Source organism: Piliocolobus tephrosceles, chromosome 20 (genome assembly GCF_002776525.5).
Source record: "Piliocolobus tephrosceles isolate RC106 chromosome 20, ASM277652v3, whole genome shotgun sequence".
NCBI lineage: Eukaryota > Metazoa > Chordata > Mammalia > Primates > Cercopithecidae > Piliocolobus > Piliocolobus tephrosceles.
In genome coordinates, this window is record NC_045453.1 from 51,490,725 (window position 1) to 51,510,439 (window position 19,715).

At 50.2% G+C, this 19,715-nt stretch overlaps 1 protein-coding gene across 1 annotated transcript in view; it reads left to right on the plus strand.

Moving 5' to 3' along the window:
• Positions 1-3,073: 3,073 nt before the first annotated feature.
• Positions 3,074-19,715, plus strand: part of JAG1 (jagged canonical Notch ligand 1) — a 36,531-nt gene continuing 19,889 nt past the window's right edge. Inside the window, exons 1-4 of the mRNA XM_023217849.2 lie at positions 3,074-3,623; positions 4,063-4,368; positions 13,003-13,054; positions 18,647-18,901. Of these exons, the coding sequence (XP_023073617.1) occupies positions 3,543-3,623; positions 4,063-4,368; positions 13,003-13,054; positions 18,647-18,901 (694 nt within the window). The 5' untranslated portion in view covers positions 3,074-3,542. The remainder of the gene's footprint in view (positions 3,624-4,062; positions 4,369-13,002; positions 13,055-18,646; positions 18,902-19,715) is intronic.

Sequence of the window (19,715 nt, forward strand, 5' to 3'; positions counted from 1 at the left end):
ATATAGCTAGAATATCTCTTATAAAGCCTCTGCGGGTTCAGAGCTGCTATATGTTGTTGACTAGATAAAGGTGGGGCAAGTTTTCTGGGTAAAGAAAAAATGAGGCATCCATCATCTTTTTAGAATTAAAGGAAAAGATATCCAAGGATGATGTTTTGAGCACACAAGGCAGGTCAGATAGTAACTGACCACAAGCCTGTCCCCTTCTCTCAGGTGTAGGTATGATAGCTAAAGATGGCATTTTCCACAGGAATGTTTTTCTGGAATATTCATTTACACTTGGAGGCTATAACCCCAAAGCAGGATAAGGCTCGACCAAGGGGGAATCTCCGTATTTCAGTTCTTTCAGCAGCAGTTCCTCATTCTCTAAGGAGGGGAGCTGACAACTGGCTTCAAGGAAGCGAAGGATAGAGCTTCCACTCAGTGTCTGTTGTGGTAAACGTGACTGGCTTTTTGGGAGAGTCCCAAGTATTTGAAAGAGCCCCAGCTGAAAATTTTCAAACTGCCTTCTCTAAAAGTGGGTTCCCAGGCTCAGGAAGGGTGTGCGACTCTGTGCTATCTGACATGAAAATTTTGTTTATTAGTGATCTGACATTCTTGTTAGGTTTAATCAGGTAGTTTTCACCTCTCAGATTCTATATTTTCTTTCCTATCAGTCAAATGGGCTAAATTCACTGGTGGACTGGAGGTGACACCAGCTTGCACGCGGCCCAGATTGCAACTGGTGGCACTTGCAACCTCAGGTAGCCCTTCTAGGTGAAGCCAGGTGGAGATCTAAACACTTCAACTAAAGGTCTGGCTCTGCAGCCTCTTTCCTGAGAGCTGTGTGGGGCACAAGGCACAGAATTAAAAGAGGGTCAGACAGGGAACTCTAAGGAGTGTGTACTTTAAGATCACACCAGCCTTTTTCAGCACCATTTTGCTTTCCTTTTTTTTTTTTTTAGATGGAGTCTCGCTCTGTCGCCAGGCTAGAGTGCAGTGGCATGATCTCAGCTCACTGCAACCTCCTCCTCCCAGGTTGAAGCGATTCTCCTGCCTCAGCCTCCCGAGTAGCTGGGACTACAGGTATGCGCCACCACGCCCAGCTAATTTTTGCATTTGTAGTGGAGATGGGGTTTCACCATGTTGGCCAGGATGGTCTCAATCTCTTGACCTTGTGATCCACCCGCCTCGGCCTCCCAAAGTGCTGGGATTACAGGCGCGACCCACAGCACCCGGCCCATTTTACTTTTAAACCGTTATTTAGCACCCAAACTCAGGGATACTTGGGAGTATAAATTATAACAGGACAGATAAGTGGGGAGACTGATGTTGATGGAAACTTCAGTGAGAAAAGTGTAGATAGGATTAGAGTTGACAACTGGATGCCTTGCATTTAGGACAATTGGGAGAAGGGAGGCTGGGACACATTGAAACACTCAGGTTGCTGCTGCCTACCCCACTTGCTAACATGACCAGCCGTAAACCTGCTCTGTTCTTAGAAACCTCCCTTCCAAAACATGGATTCTCTTGCCAGTGCTCAAGATGGGACACATTAACACTAAGAAAGCACTTTTCTTAGGAGCATTTCTGAGGCTGTTAAAATGCCAAGACTCCTAACCATCCTTGGTAGCTTTGAACCTATGTAAAGAGGTCAGTTAGTTGCCCTAGTTTATTCCTCAGAATGATGAGATCTGGCACTGAAAATGTTGTTCATACTGAGCCTCCCATCAAATGCAATAAGTTGATAACCACAAACACCCACCCTTTTATGCTCATAACTCAGCATGTTGGAAACTATTTTCCCTTGACCTATTGCCAGCCCATCACGCCCCACACCCAGGAGAACTCAAGTCCCAAACCGGCCGCTGAATAGTCACGCTTTTCTGCAGGACATACCCACTGCTAGGGCCAAAACTTTGTCCAGCCTTCAAAGGAAGTCGATGTTTCCATATAAAGGCCCCCTCAAATGCAACAGCAAGCCCGTTGGGAGAGGGGTTGGCAGAGGCTACGGCCAGCCATGGGCTTTCTTCGACCTTGATTATGACCGGGAGTGTAGCTGTTAATTGCCAGGCTTGCCTCAAGGTGGAAAACAGTATCGGTTTCCACTGCCACCCCAGAGAAGGCAAGTTCCGCGGCTGGCGGTGGTGGGGACACGGTCCCTTCCAGGCCCCTTGCCACCCAGAGAGCAGCTCGGAGGCCGCCTACAGGTGCAATACCGGCACTGCGGCCGGGGCGGCGGGCCGGGGAGGGCTTCCAAGCCCACCAGCATCTCCGCCGGCCCTTCCCAAAGCCTGAACACGGCCCCGGCGTGCCCGCCGCCTTCTACCCCCGGTTTCCCCGCGCCTCTGCCCCGGCGCGGTTTGGAAAGGAAGCTGGGAGCCTTCCCAGGCTCCGCAGACTCGGATTTGGGAGGGGGTGGGGCGCGGCCGAGGCTTCCCCTCGAATCTGCGGCAAGCCTGGCTCCAGGAAAGTTTTTCAAAGTTCCCAGCAGCGTCTGCCCAGGTCGCCTCCGCGGGGCGAGCAGACGGCGGCAAGCGCGCCAGCCTCGCCGCCGCCTCTGCCGCCAGCAGAGCGCTCTGGGCGGCTCGCTCGCGGGAAGCGGGCCGAACTCCCGGCGGGCAGGCAGGCCCTCCTCCCGGGGCGAAAGCCGCAGCTGACGCAGGCGGCTCGGAAGGCGGAAGCTGCCCCGCTCCGACCGCTCAGCCAGCGCCGCGGCGCCTACACCTGGGGCCCCGACGCGCGGGCAAAGGCTCCGGGTCCCGGGCGCCCGAGGGGGCGGTCCCCGCTGGGGGCCTCCAGGCGTCCCTAAGCAACCATCCCTTCCAAGTACCTCCCCGCACTCTCCCTTCCCTCCTGGCCCGAAGCGCCCGAGGGCAGGGGTTGGTGTGGGGCCCCGGTACTTCTTTGCAGCCCTAAGCATCCCGGAGCCCCCAACCCCTTCCAAGTTCCTCCCCGCACTACCCCCTCCCCAGCAACGTGAAGGGGAGGGGCGTGTCCTGGGTGAGGCCCGCCCTCTCATGAATATTAATAAGCGCGCATGCGCCCTGCCCCGCGTGCTGGGTAGAGGTAGCCAGCACGGGCCGCGGCTGCCAGACGGGCTCTCCGGGTCCCTCTCCGAGAGCCGGGCGGGCACGCGTCATTGTGTTACCTGCGGCCGGCCCGCGAGCTAGGCTGGGTTTTTTTTTTCTCCCCTCCCTCCCCCCTTTTTCCATGCAGCTGATCTGAAAGGGAATAAAAGGCTGCGCATAATCATAATAATAAAAGAAGGGGAGCGCGAGAGAAGGAAAGAAAGCCGGGAGGTGGAAGAGGAGGGGGAGCGTCTCAAAGAAGCGATCAGAATAATAAAAGGAGGCCGGGCTCTTTGCCTTCTGGAACCGGCCGCTCTTGAAAGGGCTTTTGAAAAGTGGTGTTGTTTTCCAGTCGTGCATGCTCCAATCGGCGGAGTATATTAGAGCCGGGACGCGGCGGCCGCAGGGGCAGCGGCGACTGCAGCACCGGCGGCAGCACCAGCGCGAACAGCAGCGGCGGCGTCCCGAGTGCCCGCGGCGCGCGGCGCAGCGATGCGGTCCCCACGGACGCGCGGCCGGCCCGGGCGCCCCCTAAGCCTCCTGCTCGCCCTGCTCTGTGCCCTGCGAGCCAAGGTAGGAGCCCCTCTCCGGGCCTCCCTCCCAGCCATCCTTTCCCTCCCCTCGCGGCGCCCTGGGCGGTTGAGCCCCGCGAGCAGGCTCGGCAGCCCTCGAGCGCCCGACTCCTCGCCCCTGCGCCCGAGCGGCTGCACCTGGGCTGAGCGCGCCAACTCCCGGGAGCCCCGGCCTCCTGAGGGTGACCCCTCCAGGCCGGGCAGGGGCGCGTTCGCTCCGCTCCTGCCCCCCGGGCAGTCGTCGTCGTCTGATTTCTTCCGTACTCGTGCATTTTTTTTTGTCCCGGAATCATGTTGAGTCCTTGAACCTAGTTTTGCAAAATTATTTTCACTCGGCGCGGAGGGCTTGTCGGGGCGGGGAGTGGGAGGGAGTCGCCACCTCTATACTCGAAGAAAACAGCTTTCTCCCGCGCTGACCTTCCTCCTTCCCTCGCCGGCAGGTGTGTGGGGCCTCGGGTCAGTTCGAGCTGGAGATCCTGTCCATGCAGAACGTGAACGGGGAGCTGCAGAACGGGAACTGCTGCGGCGGCGCCCGGAACCCGGGAGACCGCAAGTGCACCCGCGACGAGTGTGACACATACTTCAAAGTGTGCCTCAAGGAGTATCAGTCCCGCGTCACGGCCGGGGGACCCTGCAGCTTCGGCTCAGGGTCCACGCCTGTCATCGGGGGCAACACCTTCAACCTCAAGGCCAGCCGCAGCAACGACCGCAACCGCATCGTGCTGCCTTTCAGTTTCGCCTGGCCGGTGAGTGACGACTCGGGAAGGAGGCCAGGCGGAGACTCATACCCGCGCTTGGCCGAGCTCTGCTATCCCCTGCTAGAGGGATTTAAAGGGCTTTGGCTTGAAACTCGGCGCTAACGGGGGAAATCTCTAGGGGTGGCGGTTGGGGGAGCCGGGACACTATAGTTAGATCTCGATTGGGGTAGTCGAGATGGGTCCCATGCCTGCTGCTGTTTGCTTAGTGCACAAAAGTGGGGATCCCAGAGGGGTTATGGGACCAGGCTCCTAGGAGGGCCGGTGTAAACTTGCAACTTGAAGTTCCCAGAGTAACCCTCCCGGCCCCAAGCCAAGAGGTCGTTGTAGCTGATCTCTTTTCTTAACTAATTAAACCTGGTGCGCCGTGGAAGGCGACTCGGCGCAGTTCTGGCCTGCGAACGCCGTCCAAATTGGCAACCTCCCCTTTCCCGTGAACGGCCGGGAGGGCGGGTGTGTCCTTCCTGGAGGGTGTGGGGGAGTCCGTTTCCCGCTGCTCCCCGGGAGATTTTAGTGTGTGCGGAGGCGCTCTCCGGGCTCGGCTCAGGGGCCGGGGGCGGCCGCCGCAGGAGGAGGTTCTTGGGGCCCTCACAGGGCCCGGGAACCCCCGCCCGCTGCCGGCCCCTTCCTGCCCCCGCCCCCGAGTGGTGTAGCTCTTGTGGCCTCACTTCCAGCGGTTCCCGGGCTCTGGAACAGCTGTGTTTGCAGACTTCCCCGGGAAGGGCGGGTGCACGGCCCCCGCAAGCCTTCGGGGGCCGTGCCAAGGCCTGGAAGGGGTGGTCTTCGGGAGGTAGTGCCTGCGGGTGCAAATGATAGACCCTCATCCTCCGCCCCATTCCGCCCCCAGAGCAGCTCGCGGCCCAGGGCCCAGCTGGCAGATCCTGCAACGAGGCCCTTGCAACATCCCAAAATGGGTGGAAGGAAGATGGGTGCGATTGCAGAAGGGGAGGAAAGGGAAATGTTGGGGGTGTGCCCTCTGCCTGGCTCCCGCTGTCCAGGAGGCATGACTCATTGCCAAGACTAGGGTTTGGCCTAGCCTGTGCTGGGAGGGTGGGTGGTGAGGGGGGAGCTCGGTGCCCCCGAGGATTGCTTACCACCACGTGCTCTAACGGGGTGCACTCTGCTGCCTCCTGTCCGCAAACTTAGGCTGTGATTCTGGGAGGAGACGAGAGAGGGGAGGGTATCAGGCTGTGTCTGTGTGTGAAGCTTGGGGTGGCTCTTAAAATCCACGTTTACAGGAGCTGGCATTATAAAGTGCCCTCTGCTGTGGGTGAGATAAGACACTTATCAAAAACTGCCATGAAAAGGGGTTTATAGAAAAAAAACCCAACACTACCGTACGTGAAGCTCTCTTGAGGTCCAAGGACTGCTTCTGTTGTGGGATTTCATTTTTACCAAGAGTATTTATCTTGTTTGTTAATCCCCTATTAGGGAGAACTTTAAGCTAAAGAGCCTGGCTACCTTTCAATCTGGCTGGGCCCAAGCTGACTGTGAATACTCACTGCCCTTGAACGTGTGTTTGGAGTTTAGGGGGAAGGGGCCTGCAGGTGGTTCCACCCTCCTGCCGGAGGATCTGTCTGGAGCCCCTCGCTTTTCACAAGACCATAAAAGGAATCTTATTAGTGATGTGGAAAAGCAGCAGCCTGGCTGAGGTTCATTTGGGAGAGTAGGGTCAGAGGGATGGCTAGCATGAAAACAAGGAGGCTTGCTCTCCAGGCTGGCCAAGGAAAAGTGACCTAGAAGGTGCGTCTGTCCCCTTTTGACACTTGGTCAGCTAGTGCTCAATGGAAAAGGAGCGGAAATAGTGTGGGAGGGCAGGAGAAGCAATTGATTTGCATTTGCTGGTGCTCTTCTGTGGTTTCAGGCCCCACGGGTCACCAACCATGAAATAGACTCTCAGCTTTTCTCGAATGGGGGAAGACCGATGGGGCAACACTGAGAATGCGGTTCTTTTGAAGTTAGTACAAACACATGTATCACAAGTCTCCACCCTGATGCCCCAAAAAGGCCTGTGAAACATAAGCTTTACTTCTCGAGAGAAATTGGAGTTTAGGTGTGTTTGTTTTTCTGTATGTGGTTGGAGAAACGGCACAGTCCATAACTTTCAAGAATGATTCCAGGCTGAGTATAAACGTAACTGAAACACTGAAGTAGCTGAGCAAGTAGTTAAGTAGAGAGCACAGCGTCATTTAGTTTGGAAATTAACTATGTCTTTTAAAACTGATTTCCTTGAATAGGAAATAAATGAACTCAGCACAGAATTCAAGAGATAACAAGAAAAGGATATATCGTTAAAAACAAAGCAAAACTCCAAACCACTTTAGGCTCCCAACCCCTAGCAGGCACAATTACCATTTGCATGAGTCCTCCCAAATTTGCTGACGCTGGCTGTCAGCAAAGGGTGCAGGGGTAGGTCAGTGTAGAAGGTCATGTAATTCATGCCCTTTGTTTGGAATTATGACCCCTATCCAAGCAACTGTTCATGTTCTAGAGAGGACGAGGAGGAAACGATTTGGTCGGATATGAAATACGGTGCACGTTCTGATGTGCATGTGAAAGGCTTTGTAGAGGCGGCCCTTCCTGCCATATATCATATCTGAGTATGTCCCACTTGCTGTCCACTGCCCCAGCTCTGGTCTTGGGGTAGCTTTTCACCACTGGCTTCTAATTCTCATTCTGTTGCTGCTCCGAGGGACTTAACTTGCAGCAACTATCTGGATTAATGATTCTCAAGTTGGGGAACCAAGTGATAAGAACATTATTGTGGGAAGTAATTGGGCTTAACAGGAAATAATTTAGGAGTGACCACTTATAAATCACTGAAATGGTTAATTTGTACCTCCCAAAATTCGTGCTAAATCCCAGTAGTGCCTGCTTATTAAAAATGCATTAGTGTAATTACCACTACTCATCCCCAAAACCTTTTTGGGAACTTCAGAACCCCAGTTAGCTGTATTGCTACATTGGCCCCAGAGTGAAATGAATGTAGAGAAATGTTAGGGGAAGCAATTGGGGTATCTGGCTTATTCGCCTCACATTTAAATTCCATTGATCCTATTAAAAGACTTGCTGAGATCAACTTAATTGTTTTTTTAGGAAAATCTAATGAAACATTCTTCTGTGTAAGGGATGCCAGCTTTGGCCCCCTTCATACTTCAGGCCTGAATGACCAGTTGCCATGATGCTAATCACAGAATGTAATTGACAGGCCCTTACTTTTATACCTTTTGCTGTCTTTCCCAGTCCCTGAGCTTCTCTAGATACGGTGTGGGCACATGGAGGGCGCAAGGATGGGGTTCTGATTTGACCAGCCTCCTTTCTGCAGCCAGGATTTGCATCCCGCCCACGTGGTCAGCATGTATACAAAGAAAGAGCACGTGTGTATGCATGTGCTCAGAGCAAGGGACTTTCTGCATGTGGAGAAATGCCTTTTGCCCTAAGAAGTCTACCTCAAACCAAAGGGATGAAGTGATGTGCCTGTGTTGCAACACTGGGCTTGGGGAAAAGTGAAATTGTGCTTGCTTGGAAAGAGCTGTGCTAAGTATCTGCAGAATAGCTGCTCCAAAAATGGAATCTTTATTCCAGGTACTTGGTTTCTAATATTTCTTTTTTCTTTTGCAGGTGTAACCTTCTGTGTTTTCTTCCTCCTTGTTGTCTTGTTTCTTAGCAACTTATTCAAACCTCCTGTACTTATATGAATTTGCAACCCACCAGTTCCACACCCATCATTCTATAGGGACTTCAGACGTTTTTAGAAAACAGTGAAACTTTTGGCGTGGAGGCTTTTGGGGGAGTTGAGTGGGTAAAAAGGAGAGTCAGCAGCAACTTACAGGCATGCAAGCTCCCAGAAAATCAGCAATCTAAATGCTGCTCAAAATCTTCACACCAAATAATGGTGCCTTTGGGGACCTTTTAGATAGAAGGCGTGTGGGAAGTTTAGCATGGAAAAAAAATTTACTTAAAAAAAAAAAACAGTGTCAAGGCAACAAGGAGCCTTCAGAGTTCCTGATCTGAAAACAGGTATGTGAACAGAGGCCTTGGCTGGATTCATATCATCCACTGGCCCTATTGTAGATGGGCCAGAAGTTGGTCCCAATGTCCGGCTTTCAAGGTTAGTGACAACGTAAGAATGCATGATCTCTGGATGTGCATACAATTAGCATTGTAATCCACAAATGCAAATATTCCTGCAAATTCTTCCATGGCAGACTTCTGGGTTGCTATTCCACCTACCCCCATCCTTTAAGCTTAGGATCTAGGCTGCTAAGAGAAGTGACTCTTGGCTTCAGCTTTTAAATACATATATATATATATATATGTAGTCTTTTCTTCCAACTCTTGGAAGATACATTGGGATGAATGGAAAGTGGTGATTCTAGAATTGTGGTGGAAATGGAGGAGGGTCCTGGGTTCAGAAAAATCCCAACTTTACTTTGGTGCATGGCACCGGCTAGCTGTGTTGTGACTTCTATGCTGATTTCTGATTACCGCGTGGACCACAGCAGCCCCATGCTGGGTTTTTTTTTTTTTTTTTTTATGGTGCCAGTGACATCTATCATTGGTGCAGTGCGTGTGCTGGGAAGAAATTCCGCAAGGTGGCTCCCAGTAGTTAAAGGAGTACGTAAATAGTCAAACATGCAGAGTCCTCTACCAGCTCAACCCAGTTTTTATGCACTTTTGGTAAATAAATAGAAAGGCTTCTTGTTCAGGCTTGCTCTGTGTGAACCAGACCGTTGTGCTTGGCTGGCTTCTCGGTATTCTATCTATTAACCTCGCCACCCTTTTGTAACTGGTGCATTTAATTATCAGTGGGATGCTTTTCAAACAGGTAAGGGTAATGATGGGAAAGGGGGTGGGGATGTCTCATTGAGAGTCTCAAATCTGGATATGAGCTTTGGGGCCCCTTGGTGAGCCTTTGAGGTGGGCTTTGATGAGAAAATCACCCTTTGTAACCAGATCGGACTCTATTGACATGTCAAGCCCTACAGACCTGATTGCTTTCTGTGTCTGAAGTCTTAGCCTAGATGCTATAGGATAGTTGTCCTTTCTTATCTCACCTTCCCGAAACCCACTGGCATGGTGTGCATGAGTACGTGTGACTGTGCCCACACATGGACTCCCTGCAACCTTTTCTGCTTAATATGTTTTGTGACTGGAATATTTTATACTCTGGCCACCCAGACACAGGCAGGACAATAGAGTTGGCCGAATTGACTGAAATGAGGATTATGGAGAATAATGGGGCCTCTCCAAAAATAATGCTAATACAGGACAAGCGACAGGAAGCAACAGTTGAGTCAGCAGAGCGCAGGGCCCCTGACGAACCCCAGGAGCCGACTGACTGTGCACAATGGCTGCGTTGGCACGTCGGGCATTCCCAGGATGTGCGTGCCGCCGGCGGGCCTGCCTGTCGCTGCAGCCTGGGGTTTTGGACGCCGCACGCGTGCCGTTTGGATGGCGGTTTATTTGTGTCCGTCAGCTTGGCAGGAGGGGAGGCAGCCGCTTCTCAGGGCTTAGTTTGGCTGTCACTGTTGCCAGGAAAAGGAAGCTCCCGGCTGCCAACACAATTACCTTTGTTTCTTACATCCCCCCTTCTTAATGTGGCAATTAAGTGCTTACCGCTCTGCCCAGTGCCAAGGTAACCGCCATGGAGTGGGACAGGGCAGAGAACACAACCTTGGCACAGCAGCCTAAGTGTGGAGGGGGGGAGGAGGTGCAGAGGCCCCAGCCTTGGGGGCAGGGGGAGCCTGGTGGCCCTTGGATGCCCTGGGGCTTTGATGCCAGGACTCTCCTCTAGGTAGAATTCCACGGAAACCTTCCAAAAAGCAATTCTGAAGGCTGACCGTTCGTTCCTCTTTGATGCCATACCAGAATGGGAACCAGCTGCCAGTTTGCCAGATTTCCTTGGGCTTGGAGCTAGGAAGGGGCTGAGGTGACTCAGTTGCAAATCCAGACTGAAGATCTGTTTGCTCCCCCTCCCTCCTGTGTGGCCCCCACAGTATTGTTCTGGAAAACGTTAGGAAAAAAGATGAAAGCCAGGTGACTCTTCAGCAGAATCTTAGTTCTGTAGTCTGAAACCAAGAAAAACCCAGGTATTTGCTTTTTTTGTTGTTGTTTCGCTGTATAAACAAGTTTGAATACTTGCCTTTCCAAGCCCTCCTGGGATGGAGGACTCAGCCTCTACTGGGGGTCAGAGTTGCAGTGGCTGCTTGTATGTGACTTTGGCATAGTGGATTTGCTGCTCTGTGGCCTCGTCCCTGCTTTGACGGCATGAGGTGTGTGTGCGTGGTCTGGGATCTCAATGCCTGGGTGTATGTTCGGGGATGTAGAGAGGTCAAGCGTGGGCCTGGGAAAAATTAAAGTTCTCTAGCAACTAACAATCATTGTTAAATTATCTTGATTGCTGATCGATCTATAGTGTGGGGATGGAGTGGGAGGTTGAGTGCCTCCTAATAGGAGCCTTGGAGGGAATCCTTTTTCTCCGTAGGACTGGGTAGGAGGAATCCTCCTGCTCCAGGAGACCCTAATCCCTTCCCTGAAACAGGCAGGAAAAAAAGTCCAGCCTTTGTTGCCGTCACTGTAGCTCCCTGCCTTCACCCTGTCTCTGCCTCTGAGAAAGAAGGCAGTTCATGGAAAATCACAGAGCCAGGCACGTAGGGCTGTGTGCAATTCTTTTCTCTCCAGGTGGGGTGACATTGGTCAGCAACTTCTGAGGTTTTCCTAGTTCTGGTGAGGATGAGCCTGGTAGACCGCTTGGTCTTCCAAGTTCTTGTGCAAGACCTAAGGATGCCTTCCTCCTTGAGTATTAAACCGAGTTAGTACTGCCATGCCAGCTCAGTCCCGGCACCTTCCCTTGCAGTGGGGTTTGTGGGTACTATGTTTTTTAGCGCTTGTGCAAGTCTGTCAAAACTCCTGGTGTCAATGCATTTAATCAGAGGATTAATTACAACAATATTGTTGAAGTGGAGGACGTGGGCCCCAACGTGACCAGCAAATGAAGGGCTTAATTATACAGAATCAGCCACACATCTGGCCTCATTCTGACTGTGCTCTTACCTCAAATCAGCAGAGAAATATAATTTCTTGCTGCTCTTAGGGAAGAGTCCTGTAATTTGCAGGAAGTCCTAAGAAACTTAAAGAGGCTGTAAATAAGGTATAACTTTCGCTAATAAAATAGTAACAACAACAATGAACTTGGACCTGTGGCCACTAACAGGAGAGGGCTGGGTATGTGTCCCGGCTTGCCCGGTTTTGCTTGCTTTTCTGAGCATTTTCCCACAGTTATCAGTGAACGAAATGGAATCCTACTCTGCTTTGAGTATGAAACATATTTCGGCTGAATTCCAAGGCAGGGTCTATCACAAGATATTTTTATATTCAGAGATGACCTGCTGTGTCACTGTGAGAGCACTAAGCTGGCCTGGAGTTATGAATGAAACTCCCTTTTACTCTTTTTCTCTTTTGCCTTTATCTCATAGGTGCTTTCTCTTCTCTTGGCAGCAGTGTGCTTCTGGTGGCACAGCACGGTATTATTTAATGTACACGCTTCTATTTCCGATGGCTTGGTTTCTGACACAGCAAAGCGGGGATTCATAACCCAGTTCATGTTCCTTGTCTACCCCACCTGCCTTGAGTACATTTCTTCAGCGCCAAGATAGCAGAAGCTTCATTTAAACGCCGGTGTTTTGCGAGACTGACCTTACTGTAAATTACGAAGGACATTTTTAGAAAAGGAGGGAATTTGCTAACAGCTTAGGTTTGGCGGAGGGGTGGGGAGGTGGAATTCTGAGATAAGCTTGGAAGATAAAAGGTGCCTTCAGTTTAACAGCTGGCATCTTGCCAGTATCCAGGGAATTTGTTTAGTTAGTAGACTCTGATTATTCTTGGAATGTTAGATCTTATTAACAGATAAGTTCATCAATAAATATAACCCATGGGTGTGCGGTTGTTTCTCCCTTTGTAGTTTCTTCCCTGGGATCTGCCCCCAACTCCACCGCCCAAGTGAGGTTGACTTCTTTGTCTTGCAGAGTCGCTTTGCATCTACCCCCTCCTGTTTCCTAGAGTTACCCGATACTTGTGGGAGCCAGGATGGTCTCACACAGACAGAGCTTTCAAAGGGGTTCTAAAAAGGAAAAGGGGGCCTCCCTAGAGACTGCCTCACCAGGGCCCAAAGTGTAACCTTAGCAATACCCCCTCGGTACAAATACCTGGTTAGGTTAACTTAGAATAAATTCTTTGTGTTTTTTTTTTTTTTTTTTACCCCCTTGTGCACTAGGGTCAGGGTCTGGAAAGTTTTGGGAAACTATATGCTAAGTTCTCTCATATCATATAGGGAGGTGGCATTTCCTGATCTCAACTTTGAGCTGCCTGCATGCATGTTGACCCCAGTGGGTCCCTGCCAGGTGAAAGGAGTCATTTGTCAACCTGGGAAGAGTACTGACAAAGGAAGGGGAGATGGTTTGGATTTAAACATCCAGGAACTCAGTGCAACAACCAATAGAATTTTTATTTTGGCATTATGGTTTTGTTTGGTGGGGTCTTCTGGGAGGAGGCCAAGAATGTGCGAGATTTTGGAGAGTTGACCCTGTTTCTGAATTGCTAAATTGTTGTTTATCTGTCTTGCAGAGGTCCTATACGTTGCTTGTGGAGGCGTGGGATTCCAGTAATGACACTGTTCGTAAGTATCGCTTCTGTGGACTTTTCTCTAAACACATGTGGAAGACTGGGGCTTGGCCAACCAGTTGGAGCTGGATCTGTCTCCTTAGTACTTAGGATTTCTGCCACCCCTTGCCTTCTGTTCTCCCCCGCACCCTAGGGTGAACCTGTCAGTGGAATCTATTCCTTAACTTTTCTAGAATTTTAGCTTGGAATATTAAGTAGCCAGAACAGACTCCCAGTTAACTCATTCCCTGATTATGAAACCTAGATTATCTTCAGGATAGAGATCTTAATGGTTTTACAACTTTAAAACCTTGTAGGCTGCTAAAGGATCAAAGTAGTGACTTTTTAAAAGTCCATTTAAACTTTAAGTGAGCGTTTAATCTCTCATCAGAAAGATAAAGCCATAAATAAAGGTGGTGCTGGGCTCTAGAGACCGACCTTGAATTTCACTCGGTGGGCAGGTGAGCTTCTAGCCCGTCCGGGTTTCCCACACTGCTCCACAGACCTTTCATTGAAGCAGAATTACAGAGCTTCACAGCCATTACCTGCCTTGTCCCCTTCTGAAAGATGGCTCTGTTTTCAGTGCAGGTTGCCTTTCAGGACTGTGAGGGGCTGGTTTTGGTGGATAAGCCATGGAGGATGTGATGGAAATGACATAGTCTGGCTTACCAAGTAGTCTTGCTCTTTAATTGTAACTTTACAGTGGTTTTGCTCACGAGCCGAAACTTCAGTTGCCTTTTTGCCAGCAGAGTTTGGGTTGCTGTTGCTGGAAAACTTGATGCGCACTGAAGTCTCTTGGTGTGTGCATGAGGAAGAGTGGATCCAGCTTCTTGTCTTGGCTCTCCGTTCTCTGAATGCCTTGTTCTTTTTGCTTTTCTATCTTACCATTTTTTGGTTTGTTTTCACTGTGAATAACATCTTTTCCTCTTTCCTTGCCTTGCTTTTTTGCTGACAGAGAATGGTGAATGCCCACCGTGGGTGCAGTTGAGGGCTCGATGCCTGCTGCGTGGGCAGCTTCCACCTGTGGCTGGCTTATTGGGCCACTTGGGGCTGCAGAATCATTGCTGAGCCCAGATGTGCCAGAGAGTCCCAGGCCATTTGGGTCACTCTTCTAGCTTGGGAATCTTAACTCCAACTCTTTGGGTGTCATCCTCCCTGGATGGGAGCTTGTGAAAGTCCAAGGTCCAAGTCTTCCTCCCCAGAGGGCTACCCCATAATGCCATGGGGAGTGCGTGTGGGGGTGGCAGGGAAGCTGTGTCAGCCTTGGCTATAGCTGATGCCAGTTAGGGTCACAGACACCTGTTTGTTCTCCCCTCCCTTCCCTGCCACAAACGTTGAGGGCTGTGAACATTATGTCACTGTGACCTGCTTACAATGGGAACTAAGCGTTAAGCAGAAGGGGTCGAGGAGGAGGGGAGGCATAGGCTCTTCTGTAATATTATGGTGTCGGCATGGTGTTTTTTCCCCTCCCTTTTAGCTAGTAAAACAATCCACCCGGTAGAGTGAACAACTTGAGTTTGATCCTGGCCTGTGATAAGAGCTGGGTCAGTGTACTTGTTAGGGACATGTGAGAGACCTCCCTGCCACACTCCAGCATTTGCAGAACCTTTCCTGGGCCTACTGTTGCCTCGCTGGTCAGGGAGTTATGCCCCTGGGAACCCAGGGCTTGTCCAGAACTACCCACAGTTGTCTGCATTTCCAGGTAGCCCCATTTTGGGGTTCTGGGATGTTTCATCTCCTGCTGGGGGGTAACCAAATCCCTGGAAGAGGACAAGGAAGACTGGGGTAGGAATAAAGGTCTTTTAAACCTCTATTTTTAGAGAGACAGGGGTTGATACAAAGTCATGGGTGCCCATTGCGGGTTATCAAAACTCACTTGGTGAACCCCAAAGAGGGAGATGAGTTTGGTGGGAATGGTTTCTCCACTTGCCTATTTGACCTCTTCTATGATGCTTCCAAGGAATCTTGAATTCAGCACAGTCAAAACCAAACTCAGGATCTTCTCTTGACAAAAGCAGTCCCTTCCCTAGGGCCCCTTCTGGGTGTCTGGCACTGATATTTGAACTCTCATTGCCATAAGTCAGAAATATGGAAGGCGCTCTGTGTACCCCCTCTCTGTTAGCATCCATACCTAGTCCACCTCCAAGTTCTGAAAAATCTCTCCAGCTCTTCACTTGAATCTGCCTGCCTCCTGCCACTGCCCTGGTCCAAGTCATCATCTGCTTATGACTGAACTTAGAGTAGCCTCCGTCTGGTCCACCTTTATCTGCTCTGACCCACCTCTGGTGCTTTTTCCATTCTTCTGCCATCCTGGTCTTTTCAGAGCATAACATTGGCTTGTCACCCTTATTATGAAAAACTAACCACTCGGTGGTCTTCTGTTGCTCTTGGGACAGATCTTCACATGGCCCACAAGGCTCTGTGCAGCCCAGCCTTGTCTCCCTGGCAGCGTTGTCTTACACACTATGTTGTCCATCGTATCTGTAGCCTGGCCATACCCTAGCAGTTGCTTTTCTATCCTCAACTACATCGCGTGCTCTCCTGCCTCAGGACCTTTGCACATGCTGTTTATGTATGCTACCTGGAGTGTTTTGTTCCTTTCTTCACCCTGAACCACTCCCTCCGGACTGCACTCCACAGGGCAGAAGCTGTGGATGTTCAGAAGCCCAAATGGAGCTGGCTGCCCTGTGGGACCCAAGCCAGTTGTAAACATTCTGGCTTCAGATGTAAATCAAAGGCAGAGCCCTGAGTTTTAGGGCAGAGAATTCCTTCTATCAGCTCTGCAGTGAGCCCTCACAGGCAGACTTGGGCCCAAATATAGCCTAGGGGCTGTTTATGTATTCGAAAGTATTTAAGGCTGGTCCTTCTGTCATCGGTCCTTCACAGTCTTTTATTACATTTTGGGATTGTGGTATATAGAATTCCAAATTTCTTTCTCCCCCAGAGCAAATGGTTTCAGTTTACTGTAATGCACAGTAGACATGTAAGCATACATAGGCACACTTCAGACCAGGTTTTCCCTGTAGCTTAGCCTTCTTGGCTGAGGCCCCCTTCTAGGTTTTCGGGTTGGTGTGGTCCCAGGTTATGCTGAGACTCGCCCTTCATCACCTCCTCCGTGGCCTGCGAGGTGGTCATGGATTCTTCGTGATTCATCTTCAAGGCACCAGGGATTGCAGAGAGGCATGGTGACGTCCTTTTCCAATCACCAGGCTGGACTGCCAAGTGAACTGCCACAGATAACCTTTCGGGTGCCCCAAGCTGAAGGGAAGCGTGATCAGGAAGCAGGCAGCAGAGGTGTTCAAACCCAGACACGCTCGACCCCCTCCCTGAGCAGGTGTGAAGTTACGTATGCAGCTCCATTAGCTCCACTGAAGATTCTGAAGTGATCCTCTTCACGGCACTTCCCGGAAATAAGTGGAAAGCTTACTGCACGACTGAAAAGTACATATCAGTCTTGTACCCCTAGGATTGCCCTGAACTTTTGTCTGAACTGTTTGTTGTTGATACCAGCCTCAGAAGCTGGATGCCTCTGAGCCATGGCTAGTGTGTTTAACCGATCCCTTTTATGAAGATCTTGTAAGCGTGTGGTAATAGCCCACTGTGCTTTTTAACTGAACCAGCAGAGCAAACATAGTTAATGGAGAGACATTTTTGTCATTCCTTGGCCTCTATTTGCAAAAATGAGGAAAGTGTTACCTGCAAGTGGTTCAGTGCTGCCGGGCTGTCAGGCTGCAGGTATGTGGGCTTGTTCAAGGCTTGTCTGGCCCACGCAGCAGTTTGAGAGCCCCAGAGGGTGAAGACTGGCGCCCCGTTGGAAGTGGGATGTGTGGATGAAGCCACCCAGGAGTCCCTTCTCTCCTGGTCACCTACAGGGCTTGCATCAGTTTGTAAAGGAGCACGGGCCCGAGGCCTAGAAAAACAGCCATGTGGGTGGGTAAGAATCACAAAGACGTTGCAAGTCTCTGTCTCTCCAAGATGGCCTTGGGTTTGACAAGGTGATGAAGAGTTGGTGCTAGCAGGTTTAAGAAAACAAACACAAAACCAGGCTGGGGTGCTGACTTAGTGCCTCGCTGCCTTTTCAGATCCCTCACCTGAACTCCTGGCACCTGATGTTTGAGCTATTTTTGTACCTGTCTCTTCTCAAACTAGATCATAAATGGCCTCAGGGCAGGGACTACTTAGTCCTGAGAGCTGCTTGAGCTGGAGGTGTTTATTTTCCTCAGTAAGCTTTTTTTTCCGGGAGCATGACTTGGCTCAAAAAAAAAAAAAAAAAAAAGAAAGAAAAAAAGAAACCCTCCCCTCGATTTACCTGTGTCTAAACTTTGGTGAGTTATTCTTCCATCTGCCTTCTGGGCAGGGGAGAAAGGTGGAATGCATCAAATTCAAGGTGTTGGTATTTAAGGGCTGGCTTTAAAGGTTGCCATGTTAACACTTTTTTAAAAAATGTAACTCAGTCCTCTCGTTGGCTTCCAGTTAAGAGTTTCGGAATGGACAAAAAGCTTTTCTGAGCAAGACACAAAACTCTAAAACCAGAAATGATTGCTGACCTTTATCTGGAGTAATGAAATTTCTTCAAGAGCAACATTTCCATAGGGAGCTACTTTCTCTCATATGTAAAGAGTTCTTGCAAGTCAGTATGGCAATGTAATAGAAAAGTTGGCAGAGGAGAGAGGCTGTTGCCGTTCACAGGAACAAATATAAATGGTTTTGTAACTACCAGAAAGGACTGTCACCATCACTTAATTAAATGCTAATTAAACGAGATACCTCTTTACCTATCAGGCATAGATGAGAAGGTTTGATAATGTACAACACTGGCAGTGTAATTGGGAAGCACAGCTTCCTGGGTGGTGGGAGGACAGACTGGGTAGTTTGAGATTGTGGACAGATGTCGATTGGTTGTGCACATACTCTGATTCAGCACTTCCATTTCTAGAGTATCTGATTGTGGGAACCATACACAGGCAGATACGTTCCAGGAATGCGCACTGTGGCTTTGTTTAATATTTAGGAAGCCCAAACGACTCACATGCCCACATGTCAGGGACTAGGTAAATTATTTATTGGTGTTTCCAGATGATGAAATACTGTGTACCCATGAAAGAAGGTAAATAAGTGGTGATAGGTTGTCTCTAGGTAAGGGCATAACCTTTTTTTTTTTTTTTTTTTTTTTTTTTTTGAGACGGAGTCTCGCTGTGTTGCCCAGGCTGGAGTGCTGTGGCCCGATCTCAGCTCACTGCAAGCTCCGCCTCCCGGGTTCACGCCATTCTCCTGCCTCAGCCTCCCGGGTAGCTGGGACTACAGGCGCCGCCACCTCACCCGGCTAGTTTTTTGTAGTTTTTAGTAGAGATGGGGTTTCACCGTGTTAGCCAGGATGGTCTCGATCTCCTGACTTCGTGATCCCCCCCCGTCTCGGCCTCCAAAGTGCTGGGATTACAGGCTTGAGCCACCGTGCCCGGCCGGGCGGAACCTTTTCATTTCTTTGCCTTTTTGTACAATGGATATAATTTCATAGCATGTGGGTATGTTTTTATTTTAAAAAGCCAAAACGGTCAGGGAAGAAGGCTCTAATGTGAATATTGAACACGATTCATCATTTTGTCTTTAGAACCTGACAGTATTATTGAAAAGGCTTCTCACTCGGGCATGATCAACCCCAGCCGGCAGTGGCAGACGCTGAAGCAGAACACGGGCGTTGCCCACTTTGAGTATCAGATCCGCGTGACCTGTGATGACTACTACTATGGCTTTGGCTGCAATAAGTTCTGCCGCCCCAGAGATGACTTCTTTGGACACTATGCCTGTGACCAGAATGGCAACAAAACTTGCATGGAAGGCTGGATGGGCCCCGAATGTAACAGAGGTATGTGTGTGTGTGCATGTGCGCAAATGCCTGTTGCTTTTAGTGTCCATTTATCCCCCCACCAGCAGGCAGGTGGCATGTGGCTATCTCATGTGGGGTGGGATTTTGGCTGTTATTCCGGGCCTGCAGCATGAAGATGCTGAGTGTAGAAGATGCTGTCGGTGCCCCATCCAGATCCCCTTTACTGACATCCCCATCCCCCAGGTGCTGTGTTGGCTGCCAACAGCTCACAGCTGCTCCTTCTCAGGAGACTCGTCCTTGGCCAAACCAGTGCATGCCCCATTCCTCCAGCTCAGTCAGTGATTGACAGACATAGGGCTACAAAGGCCAGCTTCCTTTGCCTTAAAACAGTAGTACAATGTGCACTCTAGAGCTTACCCTGGGATTAGGCTGAAATCAGACTCCAGTTGAGACCATGTTCTTGCTCAGCTCCTTCCCCTACCCCTGTCTGCTTCCCTCAATTCCTTCTACCTGTGTCCAGATCCCCTTCTGAGACTCTGCTTCTAAGGAACTTGACCCAAAATAGATGCCAGACAGGACTAGGTTAGCCCAGTTGATGTCTGAACAGGCAATCCTGTAGGAAATGATAGCCCCTGCATTCGAGGTAGCCTTGCAGCAAGTTTTCAGTGGGTGTCTTTGGGGTCATGGCGTTGAGGGGGAGAGGTATGTGGTTAGCTCAAGCTTTCCTACTGATGTAGGACTGAGCCCACTTTTAGTCTCCGTACTATCTACTGTCCCAGTCCCTTTATAGAATTCAGTGATTCCAATTCATAGCAAGTTGATGGGTAATTCTGTTAACTGTATAATATCCCCT